Genomic DNA, 25,445 nt, shown 5'->3' with positions numbered 1-25,445 from the left:
TCCCTTACCTAAGAGACTTCTAGGGTATATAATTCCCACAATAGTTGTCTCCCAACAAATAAGACTGATTCAGGACATAAAGGACCTACATAAGGATCTCTCTTAATTTTACTAGGTACCTAAAATTGTCTCATACCAATCTTATAATTCATAAAAATTATTCAGTTGAAAACTTTTACACATTTTTTAACCTAGTGATGATATAATACCCAAGATGGGAAGTACTTATTCTCCCTACATATTTTACAGAAGGGAAACATACAAGGTTAGTTACAAAGCATATTTTTAAATTATTGAACTGCTCCTTCAAGATTCTCTGGGGTTAGAATTTGAGCCTATGAGGAAACGACATCATAGATAGCTCTGCCCCTTGGCCTTTCCTTTGGTCCTTTTAACATGGTTATCTTCTTTGCCCATTTGATTCTGTATATTTGGGCCCCATATAGGCTGCATTTTTGCACCTTGCTTTCACCAAATGCAGTAAAATATGATGGCTTCTTATTGTACCATGTGTGAAGGGGCCCCTCCAGGATGAAAATTATCAATAAAATGAATTTCACTCCCATGATTTCCTTCCTCTTCCTTTTATTTATTTATTTATTTATTTTTGGGTGTGTTTACAATTTACATAATCATCATCTGCAAACTATGTGCATTGCCAGTCCAGGGAGTTGAACCTAACGCTATAATTTGCAAGAGCCTCAACCGACTCTTCCAAGAATATGGGTAAGCGCTTGTTTGGGAGAGTTTAATTTCATTGGTTTATTGAATTTAAAATTTATAAATTAAAAAAAAAAAGTTTTATATATATATATATACATATATATATATATATATATATATATATATAAAGAAATAATATTTGATTCTTTTCTGAGAATTAGAGTCAACAAGAGAACATATATAGACAACAATATTTTTCAAGTTATACTCCATGCAACCATTGAACTTGCTTATTCACCCTTTCTTAAGGCATTTCAATGCTCCCATGGAAATGTAATTATCCAGCCGAAGTTCCTTACCCCTTGGTACTTACCCATTTTGTTTCTCAAAGCATTTAAAGAAGTGCGTTAATTCCTCAGAGTGTGTATGGTCATTTGTATGATCCTATGTGTTACAATAATTTTAAAATAATCAAATTCACTATTTCTTAACCTTGATAAACTGTGTTAAGCTGTATTTTATCATCATAAATTGTCTCACCCTTCTTGGAGTTTATAGTGTGTTTTTGTATTAAAACCTCATTTCCTCTTCCTTATGCGTGTGTGTAGGGGGGGGGGGGGGGTTGTTTCTAAAAAAAAAAAAAATTCTATTTAACCATGATGGATTAATTTATTATGGTACTCCATCAGGAGAGTAATTTGTTCCTTGAAATTCATAAAGAACATAAATGTCAAATTTTAATTCCACTAGGAGAGCAACTAATTCTTGACAAAAGCAAGTGATGAAGCCTTATATATATTGATCTTTTACAACATGTTTTTGAATGCGTTTTTTTTTTTTTGGGGGGGGGGGGGGGGGGGGTCTGAACAACATATATAAATTAATCTACAAAAAATTGTTACTGAAGATACATGCTCAAAGGAGAATCACAGCTTATGTACCAGGCCTAAGTGCCCCAAGCTGCCTTTGACCTTCAAGTTCAGATTTATGAGTACAATCTCCAAGTATGGAATTCTGGTTACAAGATCCTATGCGTGAAACTGCTTTGTTTATATTGCAAAAGCTCTAGTCAAGGCTTAGAAATCTAAAAGCAATTGCTGTCTCTAGTGCTGCTGTTATACTACAAAATGTACTAATTAGGGTCTCAGAAGAAACTGAAAAACTCAAGCCAGCCTGCTATGATCACCTTGGAGGAAATGACAAAATCTTCTTTTGTATGGTAGAGAGGAGAATGTTGCACATTTTGAAAGTTTATTTTTGAAAGATAAGGGTTTTATTTTTCACTGTGAAATTGTAGGGTGGTTGTCACTTAGTTCTCACAAGAACCAGCTTAGAGTCACTGTGACAGCTTGATCACACAATTTTCAATGTAGCCCCTAATACCTGGGACTTATTAGAAATCTACAGGAACTAGAGGTAGAAACAGAAGATAGGTTTTTGACTAGAGGGATTAGTGACTGGACAACATCGGTCATTAGAGGCCGATAATCTGCTTCTGGTTGCACACACACAGCTGCAATAGCGGCTATCTACAACATCAAATGGTAAAAATTGAGTTAGTAGGATTTAAGAATCAATAATGGTGATAATGATTACGATAGAAGCCAAGCTGACCTGTACTAGATCCTTTTTTGAATACTGGCCCTGTAGAGCCGGATCAACCATTTCCATTAGTTTTTCTCTGTTGGTTAATCGCGGAAGAGCCTGTAAATCACAGAATAGATCAAAATTACACTTTCAGAACTTTTGAACGTTAGCTCGTTGTTTAGGACTAGAGGTATTGAACAAAGAATCAATGTATAATAACTTCAAAGAGTCTTTGGTTGTTGAAAATTTGTTGCAGCACATTTATATTTAGGGTGTCTTTTAGTGACACAATATACATGTATTTTTTGTGATTATGAAGAATAAGTATCCTTTTAGTGGTTTATGGTGTTGCACTCTCTAGAAGCCTTATGAGACATAAAGAACTAGCATAAGAAGCTTGCTACTTACATTTTTAATAATGGTATAGAAATGGGAGGAAGAAGCTGTAACTTAGTGAATTCATTAGGAACACCATTTTTTTTACTCTAGTCATTGGAATAATAGCACAACAAGCACTCATAAAGTTCTAGTTAAAGATACAATGCTGGTTCAATGATGCTGATATTACTTCTCAAAATGTGACTACAATAAATAGGCTATGATAAAGAACATTTCATTCTTGATAATAGATATGTTTGTGGTTTAAATATATATAGCATCACAGCTAGCATCTTTATGAGAGAAAAGTTGATAGAGCTTGTCTACTAAGTACTAACCCATGAGACGAGGACATGTTCTCCAGTGGGTCGTTCTGTGTCAACTGGTATGCGACCTGTTAACAGCTCTAGGAGTACCACACCATAGCTATAAACATCTGATTTTGTAGTAAGCTTACCCGTTGAAGCATACCTACATAAACCAAAAAAAATTTATGAACTAAACAATTAATAAGAAGATAATGATTTATTATATACTTTCAAATTTTTTTCATCTTTTGAATTAAGTACAAGGCATTTAAAACTGACATGGTCATTTTGAATTTTTGCTATGCTAAGAAAGTGACATCTTGCCTAATTAACAGGGACCTTAACATGCCCATGTGCATGCTTGTATAACACTGCATTTTCATAAGTATAGTAAGATTTTGAAAGACAGATCAGGTGCATGACTGTGATGGATGCACTCACTCTGGTGCCAAATATCCAGTGGTCCCGAGAACACGTGTCGAAATCTGACCATTGATTTTGTCTGACCCAGTCTTGGCCAATCCAAAATCAGACACCTTGGCACAAAATTTTTGATCAAGTAGAACATTGGTGCACTTGAAGTCACGGTGGATAACTGGGGATAGGGTTGCATTCTCATGGAGGAACTCAAGGGCTTTAGCACAATCAAGGGCTATCCTCAATCGGGTACCCCAATTCAATGGCCTATGTTGAATGTGAGAGGGGTGGAGGTGGTGTTGGAGTGTACCATTAGACATGAATTCAAAAACCAATAGTCTATGATGTTGGTCAGCACAATAGCCAAGTAGCTCCACCAGATAAGGAGAGTGTAAGCGGCTAAGGAGATCCACCTACAACATTAAAGAACAAGAATAAAATGTCATATAATCGTGTCTCACCCATGTGCAAGGATAAAGGACTTTATTAATGCTTGCTGGCAAATACATACATAGAACAAAAATTAATTGGGTACTCCGAAATTCATGGTTTTATTTTCTACCAACAAGACAAAATATGTCCTTAAGTTGGGGCAAACAAGTTCAAAGGAATCACATTGGATATTGTTAGAATAAAAGCTTTTTCAAAGTAAATCTCTTTTTTTTTTAATTTTTTTTTTTTTTAAATTCACCTTTCTTTAGTTTCAGTTTTTTAAACAACCCTGTTTTCGAAAAATAAGTTGTACTAAACAGGCATGATATTAATGTTTATGTACGACCATGTCAGTGTGTGTGAGTGTGAGAGAGAGAGAGAGAGAGATTTGTCAAAAGTCTCAATTTGCTTTGGAAATGTGATTACTGATTAGAAGGTCAAGGCAAACTGTTTATGCATGTGATATTAGAAGATGAGGCAAGAAGTGGATTTCTGCATATTAAACTAAGGCCTCTCCTTTCCTATCTCAAATAATACAACTGCTTACAAGCAATAAGGACAAAATGGCAATCTTTTCCAAGTCTGTTTACAAGAAAAAACACAATAGAAGCAAGAAACTAAGAAAGAAACAAATGGAACAGAAAGAGCAAATAGGAACAGAAACTAATAAATGAAGTCAGTCAGTTTAATCACCTCAACTCTGAAAGCACGCTCCCCTTGCTTGCCTTCCCTATGCAACATCTTAATTGCAGCTACGGTCCCATCACTCAGGACCCCTCGATACACCACTCCATATCCTCCATTACCAATTATATTTGCTTCACTAAATTTACCTGTGGCCACTTCAAGCTCCTTGTATGTATACACTTGGACCCCTCTGACTTTAGGTGGTGCTGTCCTTCCCATATTCCCTTTATAAAGGCACCCACCCTTCACATCTGCCACAATTTAAGACATGCACATCAAAATTAATTTGAATAGAATTTGAAAGGGAGAAAGATTATTAAGAGATAGAAAAAAAAAAAAAAAAAAAAAGAACAAAAATCCAATAGGGTCATTTTTAGTCATAAAGTTATGTGGATAAATCATGTGAAAGCACATATTTTTTATAACTATATGTGAAAGCATATTTGGGTGGTTGAAAATGATTTGTTTTGTGAAAATGAGATAACAATGGAGGGCCAAAAAGTGGTGACGATAAAAGGACATTGACAGTTTGACATTTACCATGAAAATGGAAACTTGGATACATTTCCTATAAGCCAACATAGCCTTTAAAGACCAACATCTTCTAAAAATATTAAATTTATAGACTTTGAAAAAGAGGTAATCACCTGGGCTAGAATTGACATTCACAGTGGTATGAGCAATGAACCTGCGACTTGTGTTGAGCATGCTGTTGTGCTCCTTCCAATTGTCATTGTTTTTAGCAGATTTGAGTCTTCTGAGCAGAACAATGATTAGAATTACGGCGAGAAGGAGGATAATAAAGATGATGGATATGACGAGTATAAGAATGAGAGTGGAAGAGAAAATGCCATGGTGATGGCTTTGGCTATGGATTTGTGAATTTAAGTGATCGTGTTTTTGTGTGTGGTTGTTTGCAGTACTAGGACCTGGTGGGCTTGCAGGTGCAATAGTTTTGTTGACTTCCATGAGCACAAAGAGCAATGCAAGATAGAAAAATGGCAAAGCCTTAGAAAGAGAGAGAGAGAGAGATGAGATTTCTAAAAGATGGGTTGCAACTTTGTAGTATGGAGGTTGAGTTTCCCTTCCTATGAGGTTACTCTCTCTCTCTCTCTCTCTCTCTCTCTCGTGATAAACCTCTTGGTTTTGTGTATTATTGTATTATTGTATTATTGGTTTTGTGTATTATTGTATTTCATTTCGTCCCATCTTATGTATTTTCTATAGAATTGTCTTTGTCTTTGTATCAGAAAAAAACTTGGAAGCTTTTGCACCATTTCACATCCATATACCCCATCCAACTATGATTTATTTGCTCTTTCTCAAAAAATAAAAAAAAACTATGATTTATTTGCTAATTATGTACAAAACAGTGTGCAAATGTTACATCTTTTGAATTCTTTATTTAACTTGTTGGTAGATAGATTCAAAGATATTTTGATGATAGCTTCTATCACAAATGAGGGTGGACTAGGAAACCGTGCATGTAATGTCACCACCAATAAAATTGCTGCTTGACCCACAGGGAATAGAAAGCCATAACAATTTTTGGTTGCCTAGTGCCACCACAGAAAAATGATTTAATCACACATTAAAAATTAGTTTGAAGAGTTTGTTTTGTACTAGACAATTTTAAAAATTATATATATATATATATATATATATATATATATATATAAATGATAGGATTTGAATTTGTGATATTGGTTCTATGTGAGGATTGTTCTTTACAATCAAGCCAAAATGTCATTTGATTTTGTTTTTTTATGAGATTTGATCGCAAATTTTTTATTTAATAACAATATACTTTACAAGCTAAATTAACTTAAACCCATGAATTAGATGATGTCTTCATTAAAGTTCATTTGGCATGATATATATGGTTCCAATTCCTTGTCAAATCCATAACTAATATTTACTGAGAAGATAAAAAGGAAAAGAAAAGAGGAGAAGAATTTTGTTCAAGTCAATGGCTGCATAGAATTTAGGGAAACAGAACTCAATCATTGGACAGTTCTGGCAAACTTGTGAGGGATTGCTAATCATTAAGCAAGGCCACATGCATGTGTACCAGACAAGCTAAATCTTAAAATCCAATTTGTCTAAGAACCATAGAAAGAAAGTAAGAGTTCTATAAGTTTTTTCTTGCTTTATTTCTGAACTGGCTAATCTACATTTTGACTCCTAGGCCCAGCTGGTGAGCTTGACTTTTCAGTATCAAGTATTGTCTAAGAAATGAATTATATACGCAGCCTCTACTTGTCATAAGATTTCAAAATTATCATTTGTCTTACTTGGGTCTGTCCTAGCAATTATGGTTGAAAAAAGAGAGTAATAAACACAAAATGGGACACTCGTGAGCATATATACTATGCTCGTCTAGGAAAGAGCCAAGGTGAAGTTTTTTTTTTTGGCTAAACAGAGCCAAGGTGAAGTTGGAAGTAAGATTTTAAACCATCTAAATTGATCATAAATATATAGTTGAGAGCTCATGACTATAGGCCCTACCATAAATACTTGTGTTTGTTTGATTTAATAGATAAGCTCATAAAGTATAAAGTTATTGTTTTTTATTTATTGGTATTAATACATTTTATTTGTTATGAATACAATCAAAGATCTCATAATCAAGAACAAGATATTGTTCAAAAAATTAATATGAAAAACTTTAATATGTAGTCTACTACCTTGGTGATGAATTTAAATTGACCTAGTATTAAGTTTTTAGTATCCACCTCAACTACTAGTAAGGATCCTTTAGTTTCTCAAAAAAAAAAAAAAAAAGTAAGGATCCTTTCCATTTGAAATGGATCCGTACAAGGTTCATACTAAATTGTATAAATAAAGATGTACCCAGAGTCACGTCATTAAAATTTTAAATGATGTGGCACTCTGTATACTGTTACATTCAGGAAATAAAATCTTAACTGTGAAATGAACTCTTTTCCATTTCTAGTGATATTGAAAGGATCTTGTTCCCTCAGCTAAGCTTGATTCGGCTTACAGCCCTAGAGCAAGTAGCATGCTTAAATTTATTAATACATGATCAAAATGAATTTACAGTGCAGCAAGTCTGAATTACATTCCTATGGTCTACAGTGCCTTTCTAACCTGGATATTGTTCATGTAAATGGGCTTTGACACTTGAAGATTTTTACAAGACTTGCTAAAGGAGTAATCTTCTCCCATGAAAGAGTATTTCTTATGGCAAACATACAAAATCAGTCTTGAAAAAAATAAAAATGAATGAATGTCACATGATTGAACTTCTTTTTTCTTTTCTTTTTTTGGTCATAGTTAGTCTCATTCATTGATCCTCCACATAGCATTCACTCATTGGCTTATGATCGACTTAATAAATTCCTCCACATAGCATTTACTCATTGGCTTATTACATGATCGACTTAATAAATTTTTCATAAGAGATACTTTTTCCCTTCACTCCTCTCCCCATTATCCATTTCGTAATAGTGTGGCCACAATTCATTATAATTGTCAGTAAATGACAAATACAAATTGATAACACATCCTTGTAAGAAAAATAATAAGACAAAATTCTGTATAAGAGTTGTTTATTTATAAGAATTCATGAAATTTTGGTTTTTTTGTTTAAAAAAATAGTGAAAATTATAATTCTTAAAAATATTTCAATTCTCTTAAAAAACGCAAAGTTTCACATTCAAGGTACAAAACAACAGTTCTCACCTGTGTAAAAAGCATCTATGAGTAAACTCAATTAAAGAAAAAAAAGTTATTTATCATCAAAATTATGTTTATCTATTTTTAAGAGTAATTTTGTTATTAAGAAATTATCCACAATGATCAAATGATTAATTTTATAAATACTACTAAGAGGCTTGTGGTTCATCGTCATTACCCAATCTCTCCCACGGGGAACCTTGGTTCAAATTCTCCATTTTCCACTTATTGTAAGGAAAAGAAAATCTATAATAAATGAAAAGAATGTTTATAATATTACATTAAACAATTAAGTTTTTATATGAATTGTAATTTGAGCACATTTAAAACAAAAGAAATGTCAATTCTCCAAAATTCTAAGTTTTATAAGTTCTATTAACTATCAAAATCTGTAATCCTCAGCAACCAGCAACCAAATCATATGGCATGATTTTTATTCTTATTTCTTTGATATCTAGCAAGAAGAAAATTCTGAGTTTTTATTTTTTATTTTATTTTTTTTTTTTTTTTTATGAGGTCTAATGTTGTCCTTACATGCCAATAAGCATCATCAAAGATTAATACTCCCAATCACTGTTATGGCTTTATCCTTCCCTTCCTGTCCCCTTCTCTTACACTTGGAATTGAGAGTGACAACATGTAAGACCTGACCCCCCTAAGCAGTAGTAAATCACTATCTGCATGGGTTGCACAATGTCTCTTACTGATCTTCTCTCACACCAGAGATCCCCCTTCTTTGACAGAAAGAGAGAGATGAAAATTGCTCATCTGTAAGTCACAAGAAGCCATGTGGCCGTTACTTTTGGTATAAATAGCTGTGTTGGAGTACAAGAATGCATTTAAGTCAAGTAGGGCCAAGTTCAAATTCATAGCAAGAGTATTAAAATGACAATCATGTTATAGGCCCTCCCTTTCACATATGAACATAATCTATGTATGTCATCTCAATCTGGTATCATGTGAACTGTGATCTTCACTTACCTAATCAATTGACCGCTCAAAATCAATCACATGATCACTGTTTTTGGAAAGCCATCATGCTCTCAGTATTTGCACACTGCTCTTTCAATATTCCCACCACCCTATCCTTCAACATAGGACTTAGGACTGAGCAGTGAGCACCCAAATCAATCACCACCAACTTTGCTTCTAGATCAGAAAAGTCAAGAGTGAACAAAAATTTTCCCATCTTTTATTCCAGCAAGTACATACTTTCCACAATTTTCAAAAACTTCCATATAGTTAAAATTTTGTACAAAATATACTATGCAAACCCTATAACCAAAAAAATTTCCCAAAAGCCAATTACATAAGCACTGAGGCAAAGCTTATTCATCGTTAAAAAATTATAGCTCAATTGTACATGCAAAAGATTATCTCTGAAGAGGTAAATTCAGCATTTTCATTAATCATCTGGGAAACCTAGAAACTGATTAATAAGCTTCGCAACTGGCATTGCATCACCTGGAGGATATGGGAGGAGAGACTCCAAATCCATAGACTCTATGGTTTGATGAAGTGTTTGAGGACGAGCACAGTATAAATGCTTCCTCTCCGCTAGTTCTTCTGCTAACTCAATTTGATGATTGTCCATCAAATCTTCATTCACCACCACAATTAAAGGCTTACCAAGTCGCAGTGTCTCAAATATGCTTCCTGACCCTGCACCATGGTCAAAATCAGTCATGGATGTAATCATAAATTATTACAGCAAATATGAATCCTCTGACAATCCAAAACTTTGGACATAAAAACAGAACTTTGGCTGTGCAACTCTCTCTCTCTCTCTCTCTCTCTCTCTCTCTCTCTCTCTCTCTGTTCCATTAGTTTCGAATAAAGTTACCATGCAACAGGGTGCAAGTTGGAATAAAATCTTGATGTTTAATATTTGCCATTTCCCCAGTGGAAGAGAGAAGAAAGTGAAAAGGAAAGTGTGGGCGGGGGGGACTGGGGAGGCAAAGTTTAGGCTGATACATTCCGAGGAAGCTTCTAAGCTTACCTCTGCGTTGTATCCAAACCCCAACATACCAAACTGCAGGCAGCTTAAAGTTCTAGGACAGCATAAATATCTTAGCTGATTTGAAATTGGTACAGGTTGAAGGGACTTTGGTACAATTTTCCTAATCATTGATTCTCTGGGTACTTCTATTTATTTGCTTCATGGAATTTTGGTGACAAATACAAACACAACCCTCATGAATGCAATGGTAGAGTATTAAGATATAAGGTTTGCCTGCTAATAACTTTTCATTTCATGTACTGATGTTCACAAGTACAAATTATACGTTCCTTCTAGAAGACAAGACAAATCCTACTATAAGCTTGACTAAAATTTGATATTACCGTTACAGAAGTTCATTGTGTGGCAGGCTAAATTCAACAATTAAGTAAACAGCACCATAGACAACAAAGCATATCCAGTCCAATAATAGAATATCAGAAGATTGTGCAATGGCAACTATTGGAATGAGAATTGAAGGAAAATCACATACATATTGTAGCTATTATAACAATAATATTACCATACACACCATCCTGATGATATTGTAGCTGTTTAAAAGCCAAAGGAGACGAAATGTCCAAATGACTGGTATCAGTCGAACGAAAGATTTTTTGACAAATAATAATCTTTATTGAAGAAAAAACAGTCTAATGAAAGATTTGAACCAGTAATCCTCCAAATGAAGCCCAATTCATTAGATAATAAATCATGGGCAAGAAGGAAAGTGTTATATCGTTATAATCTGGTCATTTCCAACAAGGGATAAGAAATTAGAACATAACTATAAAGTGCTTACCTGCATGACTGATCACCAGAGATGCTGACCTCAGATAATCAGCAATGCTTGATGAGAAAGTAAAGAAGTCTACAGCTAGAGACCCATCTTCCCCTCCAGACTGCATAAAAGAAAAGGTTTAGAACATTCATATCAGATGTTTGTGGGATTTTTTTTGGGTAAATATTTTGACAGAACTTAATTCTAAGAAAAAAATCATTTTTTTTTATAATGATAAATACACATGCAATTGGTGGCCTTGAACTCATAAATTTACCCTCCACATTGTTCTTACAAGAAGAGAATAAGCCAATTTCAGCAAGAACTCAAATTATTGTTAGTATGTTTCTTCTTCTTCTTCTTCTTCTTCTTCTTCTTCTTGAATTTATTTTTTTCCAAGTTGAATTCAAAATTTAATTCTTTAATGCTAAATCACCTTACAGTATATTCCTTTTTATAATTATTTGTAGCCCCTTCCCATCTCCAGTGATTACAGGTGTTAGCTAGGATGCCCAGATACTCCATTTTTGCTCATGTACCCGTATCCGATACATATCGTACCGGTATCATACCAAATACCTCTGAGATACATACCCAATCATTTTTAAAAAAAAAATTACCAATACATCTAGGATACACCCATGATATGACTTGGATTTTGTTCTAAACTGACCCCCGATAGTGAGAGATAGCCCAAACTTGTAAGAATTTTTATTTATATGTTTTATGTACTGGTTTCAATGTTGAACACTCACCTAGTTATCTATTATTGACTCTTTTGATCTTGGTTTGTATTCTAAACATCATCTAATGGCCATGGATTCGCTTTATTATCCATTATTGCTTTTAAATTGATATACGCTTAACAATATATAAAATAAATGCTTACAAATATAATATATTTAATAAATTATTAATACATGTATCCCTAACGTATCCCATACTCATATCATACTCGTATCCGTATTCGTGCATCATAGGGTGTTAGTCACCCTTTTTGCATCTAAAGTCTCAACAGGTATCCTGAAATTTATATATAAATCTCAAACTTTCAATAAAAAAAATTTTGTGACAGAGCATAACAGATAAAAACAATCTGAAAAAAAAAAAACTTCAAGATTAACATGCATTTATCTCACTCAATTTCAAACTAAAAAGAAGCAATGTTTGAAACAACACATTGAAAATACACTACAATAATTTTATCAGAAACCAGAACAAACACATATAATACCTTCGTGGGTGTGTAGGATCCACGACCCATCTGAATGACAAGATGGGTATACCCTCTTTTCAACAACTCTTGCTTAACTTCCAAACTATCCACTGCTCTAACAAGAGCGTCAAACAAAGTCGTTCCCACGGTTACAAAAACCGTTTTCCTTGCCTTTTCACCGTTCTCGGTGTCTCCCATTTTACGATGACTTGTTTCTTTCTTCACAATTCAAACCACGCAAATGCCTATAACAAAACCCAGCTGAGAATTAAGCTAATAAACTATAAAGGGTAAAAATTTGGAATTTAGATTCTGAAGAAAATTCTGTACCTTATTCAGCTGATTCTATGTTCCATTGGATTAGAGAAAGCTGTGATTTTAGGGTTTCTCTTCGGTTCAGAGAAGAAGAAGAAGGAAAACGCACCGTTTTTGCATTCTATGTTTTGTCTAGTGAAACGCATGGGACAATGGCCGTTTTAGTTTTGCAGGATTGGGCTTTCATTTGGGCCTGGCCCACTTAAAGGAGAATTCATTTTTAAAAGCCCAAAAGAATTTGTTAAATACCCATTTTTAATGAGAAATAAAATCCAATATATATATATTTTTTAGGGAAAACAAATTCAAAATTGCTATATTCAATTCTGGTTGCTACTAAATTAAAATTATGTAAACATGAAAAATATGTAGATAAGAGAGTTTTTAATGACGTTTAGGTTGAATAGTATATCAAACTCTTTCATGAATGAGCTCGACTGTTTGAGTTCGAAGTCCATTAAGATTATATATATATATATATATATATATATCCCTTTTTTAGCAATAAATATACAAGAGAGAGTTGTTAATTTTCTTTAGGTCAAAATGGCATGTTTTAATTATGTAGCAATACATACATAGGAGATGGCTACCAAGAACCATTAGGTTGAATGGCATATTTGACTCCTATAGGGATGAGCTCAGGTTGGAACTGGAAGACCATTAGCACAAAGTCCTCCTTAAGCAATAACACACATATAAAGAGGGAGTTTGTCCATTTTTCTGTATTTCATAATCAAATTAGTGATAGCTCTTAGTGAAAAATGATTAAAGTTTTCGACTATATATTTGTTTCTCCTCTTGTTTTATTTGACCGTTTATCAAAAAAAAATAGAAGAAAAAAAACTTGGATGGATATGGGGTTTTAGGGTTTTGTTAATTGTGGATTGAACTGAAATAAAAAGGAAATTAAAAACTCAAAACTATAATAAATTTAGGAAGAGTGAAGGTGTTTGCTATTTTTATGGTCATCTTATCTAAACTCTCCATCTCCAAGTTTGAGTGGTATAGTCTAAAGTCTCAACTCTTGACGTTCAAGCCTTGTGTAGCCATAATCTTTTAAGAAATTGACTATTACACTAGTGATATTCAATCTAAAAGCTTAAACACATTCAAAATCATTAAGATTATTTTAAATTTGTAAGGTCTCTTATTCCACATGGGTTTCAGTTGACTTAATTGATGATTTCATGTTTTCAAAAAGAGACATAAATTCAAATATCATTTACACTAAAAAAAATTACATTCTTTTATGATAATTTGCTAGTTACAATAATAAAAATGTGAGATTTGAATCTTGGAAGTTTTCATTAGAAATTATTTAAAATACTAATAGAATTACAAGAATTTTGATTTGTAGTAAAAATCAATTGATGCCTTATAACGTAAATAGAAAACAAGAAATGGATACTACAGGTTAAAAAGGAGCCCACTTCCAAAACCACTTCAAAGCTTCTTTTTATCTTTTGGAAATTATAAGTTAGTACTATTATTAAGACATGTATAGCTCCCACTTTTGAGTTCTGAATTTCAACCATCCCATAAAAAGGCATAAGCACAGATACATTCTCAGATGATTAATGATTACTATATATTCGTTATTGTACACTTTTGAGTATACGATTTCAAAGGAAGTGATGAAATATGCAATTTCAAAACATGATTTCAAAGAGAATATATACAGAAGCTACAAAAACAAGTGTGTAACAGAATTTTCCCTACTCAAATTACCAATTGTTAAATTAACTTAAACACAAACTCTCTAATTGCTATTTCTAAATTCTATTTTCTTTATTTTGGTTAGATTAGCTCACAGGTCACTTCTTCTCTGTTTTTGATACAAGAAAAAGAAAGGTCACTTCATTCTAAAGAAAGAAGAAACTGTCATTACCAGTACCACCCCACCATCATCAAAACCAACAAAGATCAAAACCCACCTCCCTCTCTGTGTCTCTCTCTCCTTCACATAACCCAACTCCTTATTCTTCTTTCTCTACAACAACACCTTTTTCTTCTTCTTATTTTGCATCAACCCCACAAAGGTCACACCTTTCTCATCCTCCACCATGTCCAACACGACCACCACCACCCACCACCCACCTCCACCTTCACCATCAATACCTCTTATCATACACCACCAATGCCACCATACCTGTATCTGACTGCAATAACCAAGAAGATAAAAAGTCACGTAAAACTTGCCCAAAAATACCATTAGGGTCGTGGTGGATGAGAATGAGAATGAACCGGACTCCCCATTCGGTTTCTTTCACTTTTAATCCTCTTGTTGATGTCAGGTGCGTGCTCTTTTTTCTTCAAGTTTGCTTCTTTATGTTGTGCCTTTGAGTGTATCCTGTGTACGTGTACTTTTGTGCTTTGTAGTTTTTGTATAATGAGAAATTTTAGTTCTGTGCATTGGTGCATTGATGAAATGGTTGGTCACTTTAGTGTGTGTGTTTGGTTTGGTTTCAATGTAGCTATTGAGTTGTTCTTTGTTTGTTTGGATACAAGGGATTTCATTCATGTGTATTGTAAAGTGTGTTTACTAAGCGAAGAGTTGCTGGGTTTTTTGTGGGTTTAGTGGTTGGTAAAGATTAGGATTAGTTATTCTGTAATTAAGAACTTGAATTTATTTGGTGATTTAATTTTATGTCTTTTTTGGGTATGCTTTAGTTGGTTTATAGAGAACTAAACAACGGAATTGGGATTGTTGTCATTTATTCCCACTCATTGCCTAGGTTCAATCTCAGGTAACAATCTGTGGCTGAAATTCTGAACTTCTTAAAAAAGAAAGTGTTTCTTTTTTTGATGGGTATGTACTGATTACTCCAATTTTTAGGGTGTTTAGAAAGAAGCATAGAATGAGATAATTTCTCTTAAAAGTTGGGGGCTATTCATAGATGCAAACTTGTTGAGTTGCTAGTCTATTGCAGAGTTTCTAGATTCCTAGAACAATAACTGGTGCATGGTTTTTTTTTTTTTTTTTTTTCAGTTGGGAGGGGGCAGATTTGCAATGCTCTTTGATAGACGTCCATTACCAATTAGAAATTTAGGGAAGAAACAAATAGAATTATGGTTTACTACTTTTGTAATAGCATGCATATAAATTGGATGTAATTTCTAACTTGCACCATTTTGTTGCAAGTAGCATGAAAAATGTTTTGAGGCCATTGTTCTGGTTTGTTGGAAGAAGCAAACAAATCCTTGGGGGATAAAAAAAAAATGATATATTCACATTTGATTGTGTCATAGAGGTTATTTCCTTTTTCCATTCGTAATTCTTTAGGCTACTTTGTGTCTCTTTTCACGAATTAGTCTCATTTTAATAAAATTATTCTTACCTATCAAAAAATAGAGGTTATTGCCTTTTGAATTTTGAATTGATAGAAATCGTAGTTTAGAATGCCTAGGTGGGTAATTGGAGAGCTATTAGATAGGCCAAAATTCAATGACTGTTAGTCTGCCAATTTTGCTATTTCAAGTGAGCTTTAGAACAAGATTAGTCAGGTAAAGATCATTCTCATTTCCTATATGGCTTGTCCATTTATGTTACTTTAGAATTTTTTATTATTCATTTATAATCAGGTTAGTTGGTTCTTTGCAAATATAATTCTATGATAATGTAGTATTTTAGGAGAATATTGTGTACACATCCTGCACATGAGGTATCTCCTCTATTCTAATTTTTTTTTTTTCCACTTATAAAAAAATCAGGTTAATTGGTTGACAGAACTTGGCCACTACTAAGTGAATTTGATGGTTTGGGATGTTTCCTCAAACTATATTGGGAGATAGAGATACTTATGAGAATATAATTGATACAAAATATTATCATTGGCCAAAGATGGGTAATTTAGCATCTTGCTTACTCCTCTGGCTTGCATTTTTCTCCCATGCATAATACATTTGTGTTATTCTTGGTTGCTATCCTAAAGAGTTTGTTTCAAAATTTTGAGTGTGGCACACTTATTTCTATTGAATAAGTGGACATGGAAGAAAAAAAGAAAAGAAAAAAGAGTTTAGGTCGCTGTTGGGAGATAATTCTTTAGCTCTTTTTACAATCCAGAATTAAGATGAAGCTAACTACGGGATGAGATGGGAAATTGAAAGAACTGAAAGTTAGGTAGAGATCATTAAAGTTCATACAGTTTAGCTGTCTGGTAATGAAACATCAGTTTAGATTCTTATAGTCATAGAAAGATATAAGTTGTGTAGATACCCTACCAATTTCTTGATAAGAAGTGGCTATTTTTGAAGTCCTATTGAAACAATTTCTGCGTGCAAACTCTTATATGAATTTTTTCATTTATTTTGAAGGTCAAGTGTCTGCTCTTTTTCTTCCTTAGCATTTCCCACTCAGGTTAGGAATTCTTTAGAAACAATTTTATTTGAAACAATTTTCTTTGCATTGTTCTGTGATAACATTACTTTTTAGATTTTTTTTTTCCTAATCAATTGGTGTCCAAGGTAATTTAATGACTTTCAAATTGATGATCCATTGGATTTTGGAATTTGACCATTGTCTATTTAACATTTTTTACTGGTCTCTATGGTTAGTTTGAGGTTCTGCTGAGCAATTTTAAATGGCTGATGATTGTGAATTTGAATATCTGTGATTGGTTTGAAAGAATGATATTATTTAAGTTTTTTTGGGGCTACAAGTGAGTAACTTGAGTTGATTTTTGAAATTTAAATTGTTGGGTATGAACTTTAACTGCATATTTGCTTCCTGCTGTCAATCACTATCTTGATAGAAGTTGGTTAGTTTGAAGAATAATTGAACTTTTGAAGACTACAAACAAATATACATTCATTTTTTTAGTTGTGGCTGGACAAATTAACTGCAGTGTATTGACTTAAATTTTGAGTTTTGTTGATTTCTTGTTATATTTCTTTTCGTCATTTATTTATTGGCAAGATGATATGTTGTCAATAACTATGGTTTACATCTGGGATCTTTTAGTTCATCATACTTATATAAATGATGACTGACATTTTTTTCATTCCTCATTCCCCCTTTGCATTTGATGGCAGTATCACCATATTTTACCTTGCCACTGAATTGGCCAACTGCACGTTCACTTTAGTATACCCTGAAATATATATGCATAGGTAAATCCCTTTCCAGAAAGGTCTAAGCTGGAATTTCTGTCACCCTTCAGGAACTGGCATTGATTTAGGCTTCTTTGAAATGGATAACCTATAGAAGCCCTTACCAAGAGAAGACATCTTCCCACTTATTATCTTTGAGGAAACATGGCTTGCCACCTCTCTCAACTGCTGTGCAACCTAATCAGCCTTTGCCAACCATGTTTCCTCATGCTCAGATAACTCAAGCTGTCCTGGAGAAGAATAGTGAGGGCCATTTTCAAGTGAGAGTAAATCTAAGGTATTGGTAAAGGGTTCGTCATACGCATATAAATGATGACTGACATTTTTTTTCATTCTTCCTTGTTTAAAATAAAATTCCTGGAGAAAAGGTGATTAGCTATGGTAAATAATATGCTATTCACTATTCAGTATGGTTTCTAATTGGGCCAGTGTGGTGGGCTTTTTGACCTGTTCTTAATTGGTGATGAGTATGCTTCTCTTTGTTGGCCCTGCAAAATCTGAGAATAGCTTCCTTTTCTTTTAGGTAGAAGTAAAGATGAATGGTTGGTCCATGTATTTCTTGGATTCCTTGATGTCTATGTTCTGTTGGTCCATGAACTACTTAGATAGGAATGCAAGAATCCAATGAAGGGTCTGACCATTGGGTAGGCTGTACAGCTGACTAGATGGGTCTTTTTTGTGAAAAATCGGTTAAGAATTTAGTGCATACTGGTAATAATGCAAACTATTTTATCTAGGAACTAGTCTAGGTCCTAGATGACGCTGTAAAGGGTATCATTAGTGCTATCAATTGGCATTTATGGGCAAGGTCAAAAAAAGTACTTGGTTGTCAAAGTTGGGCGTCATAGGAATGGGGATGGCTACCCCCATTGCTTGATGTGGTGTCTCTAGAGAGAGAGAGGAATAAGTGAATAACTACAAAGAGAACTATTCCTGATTATTTTTTTTTCTTTAGAACTTTGTTGGATTGGATGTCTATTTTACGGAGTCATTCTCTTTGTTTGATTTCCGATTTGATAGATCTATGTAATTTCAATGTTTGACTGTATGGTCCCCAGTCGTATACTTCCTGTATACTTGGGTGACTTGATTTTTTGTTATTAATATAACTTATTTACTTATGAAAAGTAAGTACTTGGTTGTTTAAGTGATAAATTTCAAGAACATCTCAGATAGTTTAAGGTTCAGTCTTGAAATTGGTTTAATTGAAGCAACCCATCACTTTGTCTGTTGATGATTTAACCAACTGGGTCTGTTTGGTGTGAAAATGCTTGCTGTAGTAGCAGCTGCTTATTGAGATACAGGAGTCTGGTCCAGAAACTCAATTGGGCCTTCAGTTGCCCTACTAGTACATCTTGTGCATCCTATTTATTGACAATACCAGGGAAAGTACAATAGTAGGTGATATATGAATGGAAATCAAGAAAATCTTGTGTAGATCTGATAAACATTATTCCAGTCATGGCTGTCTTAATTGCAATACATATTATGTCACGGCAAGGAGCATCCAAGCATGTACTAGGCAAATGTAATTATTATTATTTGGGACTTTGCTTTCATGCTTTGCACAGAAAGTGATGTAATCTGGAATATGTTCCTGTAGTCGTTAAACCAGCTTGGTTAATAAGTTGGCTGAGGTTTTTTTTTTTTTTTTTTTTTTACTAGGGAATGTTTTCTGATGCAGGACTTAAAGGTGGCAAATAATTAAAGGAAAAAACTATAATGATCTTTCTTTAGTATCTAATATTGCTTTTGAAATGTTCTATGATAATTTTCAAAGTTAAGCTACTTGATTATAGTTTTGTTGCAAATAGCTCCACTTGGTTTTGTTTTGGTTTGAATTTCTCTCTCTTCCAATGTTGAACAGTATTTTTTGCATTTTCAGTGTATGTGGCCATCCCAGGAGCAAATAAAATTAAAATTAGTAAAGGTAAGAATTAGTTTTTGTTTATATTGGATTTTGATGACCTGTCTTTAATATTTTCCTCTGTTCACCCCCGCCCCCCCCCCCCCCACTCCCCCTTTTAAAAAAAAAAAAAAAATCACCTTTCACATGTTCTAGTTTTCTCTTTTTTACCTAAGAAATATCTTTGCCTCATGTAATGTTATTTCTGTTTTCACTTTTCAGCATCATCCTGAGATAGGAAATTACCAATTCCCTTGCACTGGTGAAAAATCCACAGGACTCGTGGATTGTTATCACTCATACAGCTTTTGAAGCACAATCCCAATTTGGTAAACAGCTATAACTGCTCATGTTAGAAGTTGTCCATAGTTGGAGATCAAGTTCTCTCTGTATAGGAATTTACAGAATCTTTCCTTGGTTTATCTCTTTGAAAATCTGATACAGTTATCTTAACATTGGGTGAGTTACATACCCTGATACAGAAGACAGAGAAAAGAAAAAAAAAAAAAAAACTTTCTTTTACTACCCTTTTGTAGAGGTTTTTTATTCTAATAGCAGGAAAAGTTTACACCTTTCTCTTTAAATTGCATTTTGTTTAGGGAAGATTTTATCTTTATTATTTATTTTTGTTTAGGGTAATTAGGAGGAGGGAATTTTCATCATGTAATAATAATAAGAGTTAATTGCAATTATTCAACTTTAACAATGGGGAATGTTCACATTGTGTATCTAAACGATAAAATTCTGCAATTAACATCCTAATTCAAAATTAATTTGCAATTCACACTGTACCATCGAAAACAATCTTTAAATTAATAGATTAGTGGATAATTATCCATCCTAAACTTTTAGAATATTTGTAATGTGCATAATTTTGTAATTAGTACCTTAATTCGATAATATTTTATTTACTCATGTAACTCATTTCCAATTTGGATAGTAGAGTGGATATTGCAACTTAATCTTGAAATAGGATGCTGATTATAAAATTTTGTAATTTCTGCATATTACAAATGCCTATTGTTAGGGTGGATGGTTATAAATAACCTCACAAATAATAAAGCTAATTTCCTTAACTACACTAATTAAACTATATCATGAATCATGATGCCTCTCTCTCTCTCTCTCTCTCTCTCTCTAGAGCTTGTAAAAGGGGGAGGCCGGGAGGGAATATTTGTTACACAAGTTAGCATAACAGGGAAGAAAAGTGGCTTGGAATGACCAAAAGTAGATGTGAAAATTGTGAGTGCCATGGGAAAAGGGGACAAAAGTGTGGTCTCCAGTCTTATATAGTGTCCAAAAGTGCAAAAGAATCACTGACTATACTTATTGCTGAGGATTTGAATCTTGCTGAGTTAGTTCTTTACAGATGAAAAGTAATCACCTCGATTTTCATGTTACTACTGTAGTACCAGCATCTTTTTATTGGCATGGTGATTATCTAGCTCTTTTTCACTCCTACGAGGAAGATTGCCAGTCCAACTCAATGAAAAACAAATAGAAAAATGAATAGAAAAAAAAATGTTGAAATAGGTTTCATGGTAGTAGCAGTGTATGCTAACAAGGTTGGACCATTTTTTGTCCCCTAAAATTAACAGTTTTAATAATTCACTTTAGCTGTCACCAACAACCATCCCATCGAACATAAAGGAGCCTGTGTCCTGAGCTTATAATAGCAGCTGGGGTCTCCCTGACCTTAATGTTGGGGTCCCAACTCTTATCTCTGCTAGACCAAGTTTAGTTAATGAAGAAGACTGGTCCTTCAGCCTTTGTGTGATTGTCCCTCAATTTAGAGGATAAATGACCCTTTGAGGGTGACCCAACTGAGCTAGTTAAGTCCTTTTAGACCAGCTGTGCCTGTGCCTGTGATTTGTGAACAAAAGTCACCACCCAATTTTCATACTTCAATATACTGCAACTCTTTGACAGACAATAATAAAACATGTTTTTACATCTCACTTCAGTAACTCCACCATTGTAGTGACCCTCCTGTATTTTATTTTTACTTCGTTGATTCTAAACTAATGTATAGAAGAGAACGGAAATTTTCAGCATATTTTGTCTTTTACACTCTTGTCTTTTCTCCTTAATAAAGAAGAGTGAGAGGGGACTAGCAGTGGTGACCCTACATGAGCGTGAGCCTAGTAAGTGACCTCTGTCTAAAATCAATGTTTCACGGGCTTAAATGAATGAGGGAGCTGTAGGAGGCTTCTCATGTGGAGTTGGTATCTTGTGTACCCGTCCTACGGAGTGTACCTTCAAGTAGAGTTGGTATCTTGTTCCATCTTATGGAGTGTATCTCTCAGAGGCATGTGAGTGCCCCCTCAAGTGGAGTGTCCATCTTATGGAGCATGCCTCTCACAGACATGTGAGTGCTCCCTCAAATGGAGCTGATATCTTGTGTGACTGTCATATGGAGCATGCCTCTCACAAACATGTGGGTGCCCCTCAAATGGAGTTAGAATTTTGTGTGTCCGTCCTATGAAGCATGCCACATACGAGCATGTCACATGCTTGTGAGAGGCACGCTCCATAAGACAGGCACATAAGATGATTTTTCCCTCAAGTGGGTTAAGAACTAACATGACCTTAGCACCGCTTAAACCACTCAAGACCAATCCATGTGAAGACCTTCAGAACTAGGCCATGAATATGGAAACTACAGAAAATGTTAGTATTAAAAACTATGAAGGAGCTACCTTACATTGATCCTTTTATTTGTTGGAAAGTAAAATTAACATTAGTAAAACATGGATTGCAGTATTGATCCTTTTTATTATCTACATCCTTATTTTATTTTTCATATTCAATGGAAATTTTAATGCTCATTAGGTCTTGCGTCTTAACAAAAGAGTTCATGGCACTATTGCTATAGTGACATCTTGAGGGGAGTAATTCTTGTGGATTTTTCATTGAGGGATTGCTATTGTAAAGGCGGTGTTGTTGTTGTTGTTGTTAGGAAGACAAATTTATTCATGTTTTGAATTTGAAATGAAGTCGTGCTCTTCATCAAAGATTTCGTACACATCTTGAGAGAGAATAATGGAAAGTAATCACTTTCCATATTAACATGAGTAATTTCTAGATTTGAATATATCAATATTATCAATTTGTAATATACTAATCCAAAATGTGAAATTGATTTGTAGTCGGAGAAAAACCTTGTCCTCTCCAAATATAGCATCCATTCTAACATGTTATTAACTAAGTAAACGAAGGATTTAGTTTTTGGATTTTTGGACTTGTGGACATATGTTTTATGGCTGAACCACATTGATTCTACTTAGAGGTGTGAGCAAACACCTAAAGGGCCCAACTCACTCGTTTTACCCTAGTCGATAGGTTCAATCGATTTTTACATTCGTGATGGTTAGTAACGAACTAAAACAAAAACAAAGTTTAGTTACAAAATTAGTTGTAACCTAAGGCTACAAACTTACTTAATATCTTTTTATTGAAGGTGAATTTTGACAAATCTACCATTGGATTATATTTTCTTCTTATATCCTCCATGCTTACAAAATTTCTAGAAAATTAAAAATCCATAACTATATCATCAATAAAATTGTTTAAATTGCAAGTTTTTGTAGTTTTGAATTATGCATAAAATATAAACTTATAAATAAATAATAAATAATATTTAATTGACACAAAATTCAATATGTGTATTAAGAGCGTAAAAAACATGCAATTCAATAGTTAGATTTTTCAAATATATAATAATGTTTATTTTATTAAGTAAAGTTGTACCATTATACTACAACTAATTTTGTAACTAAAATTTATCCTTAAAACAAATAACACCAAATTAGATTGGACCGAGTATCAGATTTTCCATATTGAATCTTGACTGTTGAGCTTTTCCCACTACTAGCTTTCCATGTTGCCGCTATTTCACTTAGTGTGCTATTATTAAACCCAAAAGATGAATAGATATTAAACCTAAACCTAAGCGTACTGTGAATATTACCTATTCTTTTATTATTATATTATCTTTTAGGTAAGAAAAATGTTATATTCATAATATTTTCACAACAAATTTTAATTGACAAGTTGTTACTCGCTGTTACTAGTAGATGACAAAATAATTTCAATAGTGAATTCAAATTAAAAACTTATAACAATAATGTGCTAATTAAAATTTGTTATGAAAATATTATAGAGGTAGCATTTCTTTTTACGTAAATATCTAACATTATTAATCCAAAAAAGGAAACCTTATTTCAATTTATTTTTGTTATGTAAGCTGGCTTTTGTCACTCAGAAATTTATTTCTGTTATGTACATCATCACTACATGTGAAGGAGTCTTTATTTATTTATTTTATGGTTGTGAAGGAGTCTTTAAGAGCAAGATGAACTTAGTTAGATCATCAATGTAAAATACAGAGTCAGTAGACATACAGGAACATGGCAAAGTAGAAGTGAAAATGCACACGCACATGTGTGAACAAAATGTACCTATTAAGCAATTAATATTTGCTTGTTGCTTTGCGTGACCACGATTCATGATCATGAGGTGGGGCTGAAGAAGGTACAACTGACAGTCAAGAAGAGCCATAGGGGACAGTCAATAGTAGTGCAGCAAGCATTAGATCTTATATTTATTATCGTCTTTTCTCTCCCATTCCTCTTCTTCAGCCCCCTACTTTCACAATCACATACGACAATAATGCTGAAAACAACACCACCAACAACAACAACAAACAACAACAAATAGTGCTATTGTAATGTCATTTCCAAACTATTATTGGTTGGGTTGCTTCCTTATCTTTACTTTCTCACTGGTTGAGTAGCCTGAATAAGTAAAGGTAGTGTATAAGCAACTAATATTTTTTTAGAATTCTGTGTCTTTCTTTTTCATAGGTTGAGTAGTTTGAGAAAAGGGTAGTGTATAAGCAACTACTAATGAGGTGATCAAAGTATCACTTCTCATGAAAAAAAAAATATCTTACAAGTTAGGACATGGATTATGACTTATTACTGAAGTTTATACTTAATTTAGTGTGTGCTTGATATTAGTTTTTTTTTTTTTTTTATGTACAATTTTTTAAATCTTTAATTATTTTTTTATACTACTTTTTTTTTTTAACTTTTTTAAAGTACAAATATAGTTCAATACACTTTTAACAAAAATTTTCAGCAAATGCGATTAAAAAAAAAAAGGCTTATTTACATATTTTAAGAGATTTTATTATAAGATGTAACTATACTTTAACTAGCTTTGGACAAAGAAATAAATTAGTAAATCTGTAAAAAAAAAAATGCATGCTTATGCACGTGATTCTCATGAAGAATAATATATATATATATATATATAAATTTTGCTAATGTTTGCCTTTAGAGCATACAATAAATATTTATTTTTGGACAAAAATTTCTCGAGAATTGAAAAAATATTGACAATTTTTTTAATTTTTAAAATTTTTTTACCATAAATAAATAATTTAATGTGTACCTTAAGGACATACATTATCCGAACTTTTTATATAGATCATCTGAATCTTCCTCCGAGGTTTGTGCATAAATTTCTACTGACTAAAATTATATGTATGTACTCAAGGGAGTCAAGACAACAATTTACATCAACTTTTATTGTTCTGTTTTATCCTGAGTGTTTTATTTATCCTTTTTCGGCATGCAATTCTGCTTTAACTGTGACAAAATTTACCGTGTCTTCATTCCTATGCAGATAATATTCCTTAGAAACTTTGACTCTGACTGTCTGACATCAGGTAAAATCATCATCAGACTTAATCAACAATCCCAATGGCAAATATCTTTGCCTTAATTGTAGCTCTAGATATACATACTACATGAAAATAGTTACAGTTCTTGTGTTGTGTTAAGGACTAGTTGTACCAAGTTAGGCATTGATTAACATAAATTCAAATCTTAAACTTCATTTTGAGCTCTAACACCATGAAAGTGGTTTGATTTGATTTCAAA

General features: G+C 33.3%; 2 protein-coding genes and 1 long non-coding RNA gene across 6 annotated transcripts; 1 reads left to right on the top strand and 2 right to left on the bottom strand.

The window, feature by feature from the left end:
• Nucleotides 1-1,524: 1,524 nt before the first annotated feature.
• LOC142627397 (putative serine/threonine-protein kinase PBL7) lies at nt 1,525-5,578 on the bottom strand. Its single transcript, XM_075801250.1, has 6 exons — nt 5,120-5,578; nt 4,479-4,723; nt 3,378-3,766; nt 2,967-3,099; nt 2,278-2,367; nt 1,525-2,192 (listed from the first exon to the last, which is right to left on the bottom strand). Exons 1-6 carry the CDS (start codon nt 5,439-5,441, stop codon nt 2,040-2,042), a joined length of 1,332 nt encoding a protein of 443 aa, XP_075657365.1. The 5' UTR covers nt 5,442-5,578; the 3' UTR covers nt 1,525-2,039.
• Nucleotides 5,579-8,660: 3,082 nt separating this feature from the next.
• On the bottom strand, nt 8,661-12,625 carry LOC142627112 (uncharacterized). 4 transcript variants are annotated; one of them, XM_075800910.1, is made up of 6 exons: nt 12,495-12,625; nt 12,183-12,409; nt 10,970-11,069; nt 9,636-9,833; nt 9,153-9,320; nt 8,674-8,939 (listed from the first exon to the last, which is right to left on the bottom strand). In XM_075800910.1, the coding sequence occupies exons 2-5, from the start codon at nt 12,360-12,362 to the stop codon at nt 9,187-9,189; spliced, it is 612 nt and encodes a 203-aa protein (XP_075657025.1). In that variant the 5' UTR covers nt 12,363-12,409; nt 12,495-12,625; the 3' UTR covers nt 8,674-8,939; nt 9,153-9,186. The 4 variants fall into 4 exon arrangements, with proteins under 4 accessions (XP_075657027.1, XP_075657025.1, XP_075657026.1 ...); XM_075800911.1 differs by having other exon boundaries at nt 9,153-9,317; XM_075800912.1 differs by lacking the exon at nt 9,153-9,320 and having other exon boundaries at nt 8,661-8,939.
• Nucleotides 12,626-14,359: 1,734 nt separating this feature from the next.
• Nucleotides 14,360-20,079, top strand: LOC142630055 (uncharacterized). The gene is made up of 4 exons (XR_012843191.1): nt 14,360-14,776; nt 17,642-17,868; nt 19,477-19,521; nt 19,720-20,079. It is a non-coding gene; the product is annotated as an uncharacterized LOC142630055 (long non-coding RNA).
• Nucleotides 20,080-25,445: the final 5,366 nt, after the last annotated feature.

The sequence above is a fragment of the Castanea sativa genome, chromosome 3 (genome assembly GCF_040712315.1).
Source record: "Castanea sativa cultivar Marrone di Chiusa Pesio chromosome 3, ASM4071231v1".
NCBI lineage: Eukaryota > Viridiplantae > Streptophyta > Magnoliopsida > Fagales > Fagaceae > Castanea > Castanea sativa.
The sequence above is the reverse complement of the archived record's forward strand: the minus strand, read 5'-3'. Positions and strand labels throughout refer to the sequence as shown.

Excerpts from the sequence above, each read along its gene's own strand:
- LOC142627397 (XM_075801250.1), bottom strand. The coding sequence starts at position 5,441 with ATGGAAGTCAACAAAACTATTGCACCTGCAAGCCCACCAGGTCCTAGT. Across the intron at positions 4,724-5,119 it reads GAATGTCAATTCTAGCCCAG|ATGTGAAGGGTGGGTGCCTT; the intron begins GTGATTACCTCT and ends AAATTGTGGCAG. Across the intron at positions 2,193-2,277 it reads CAAAAAAGGATCTAGTACAG|ATAGCCGCTATTGCAGCTGT; the intron begins GTCAGCTTGGCT and ends TTGATGTTGTAG.
- LOC142627112 (XM_075800910.1), bottom strand. The coding sequence starts at position 12,362 with ATGGGAGACACCGAGAACGGTGAAAAGGCAAGGAAAACGGTTTTTGTA. Across the intron at positions 9,834-10,969 it reads TCTGGTGATCAGTCATGCAG|GGTCAGGAAGCATATTTGAG; the intron begins GTAAGCACTTTA and ends ACCATGGTGCAG. Across the intron at positions 9,321-9,635 it reads TCTCCTCCCATATCCTCCAG|AAGCAAAGTTGGTGGTGATT; the intron begins GTGATGCAATGC and ends TTTCTGATCTAG.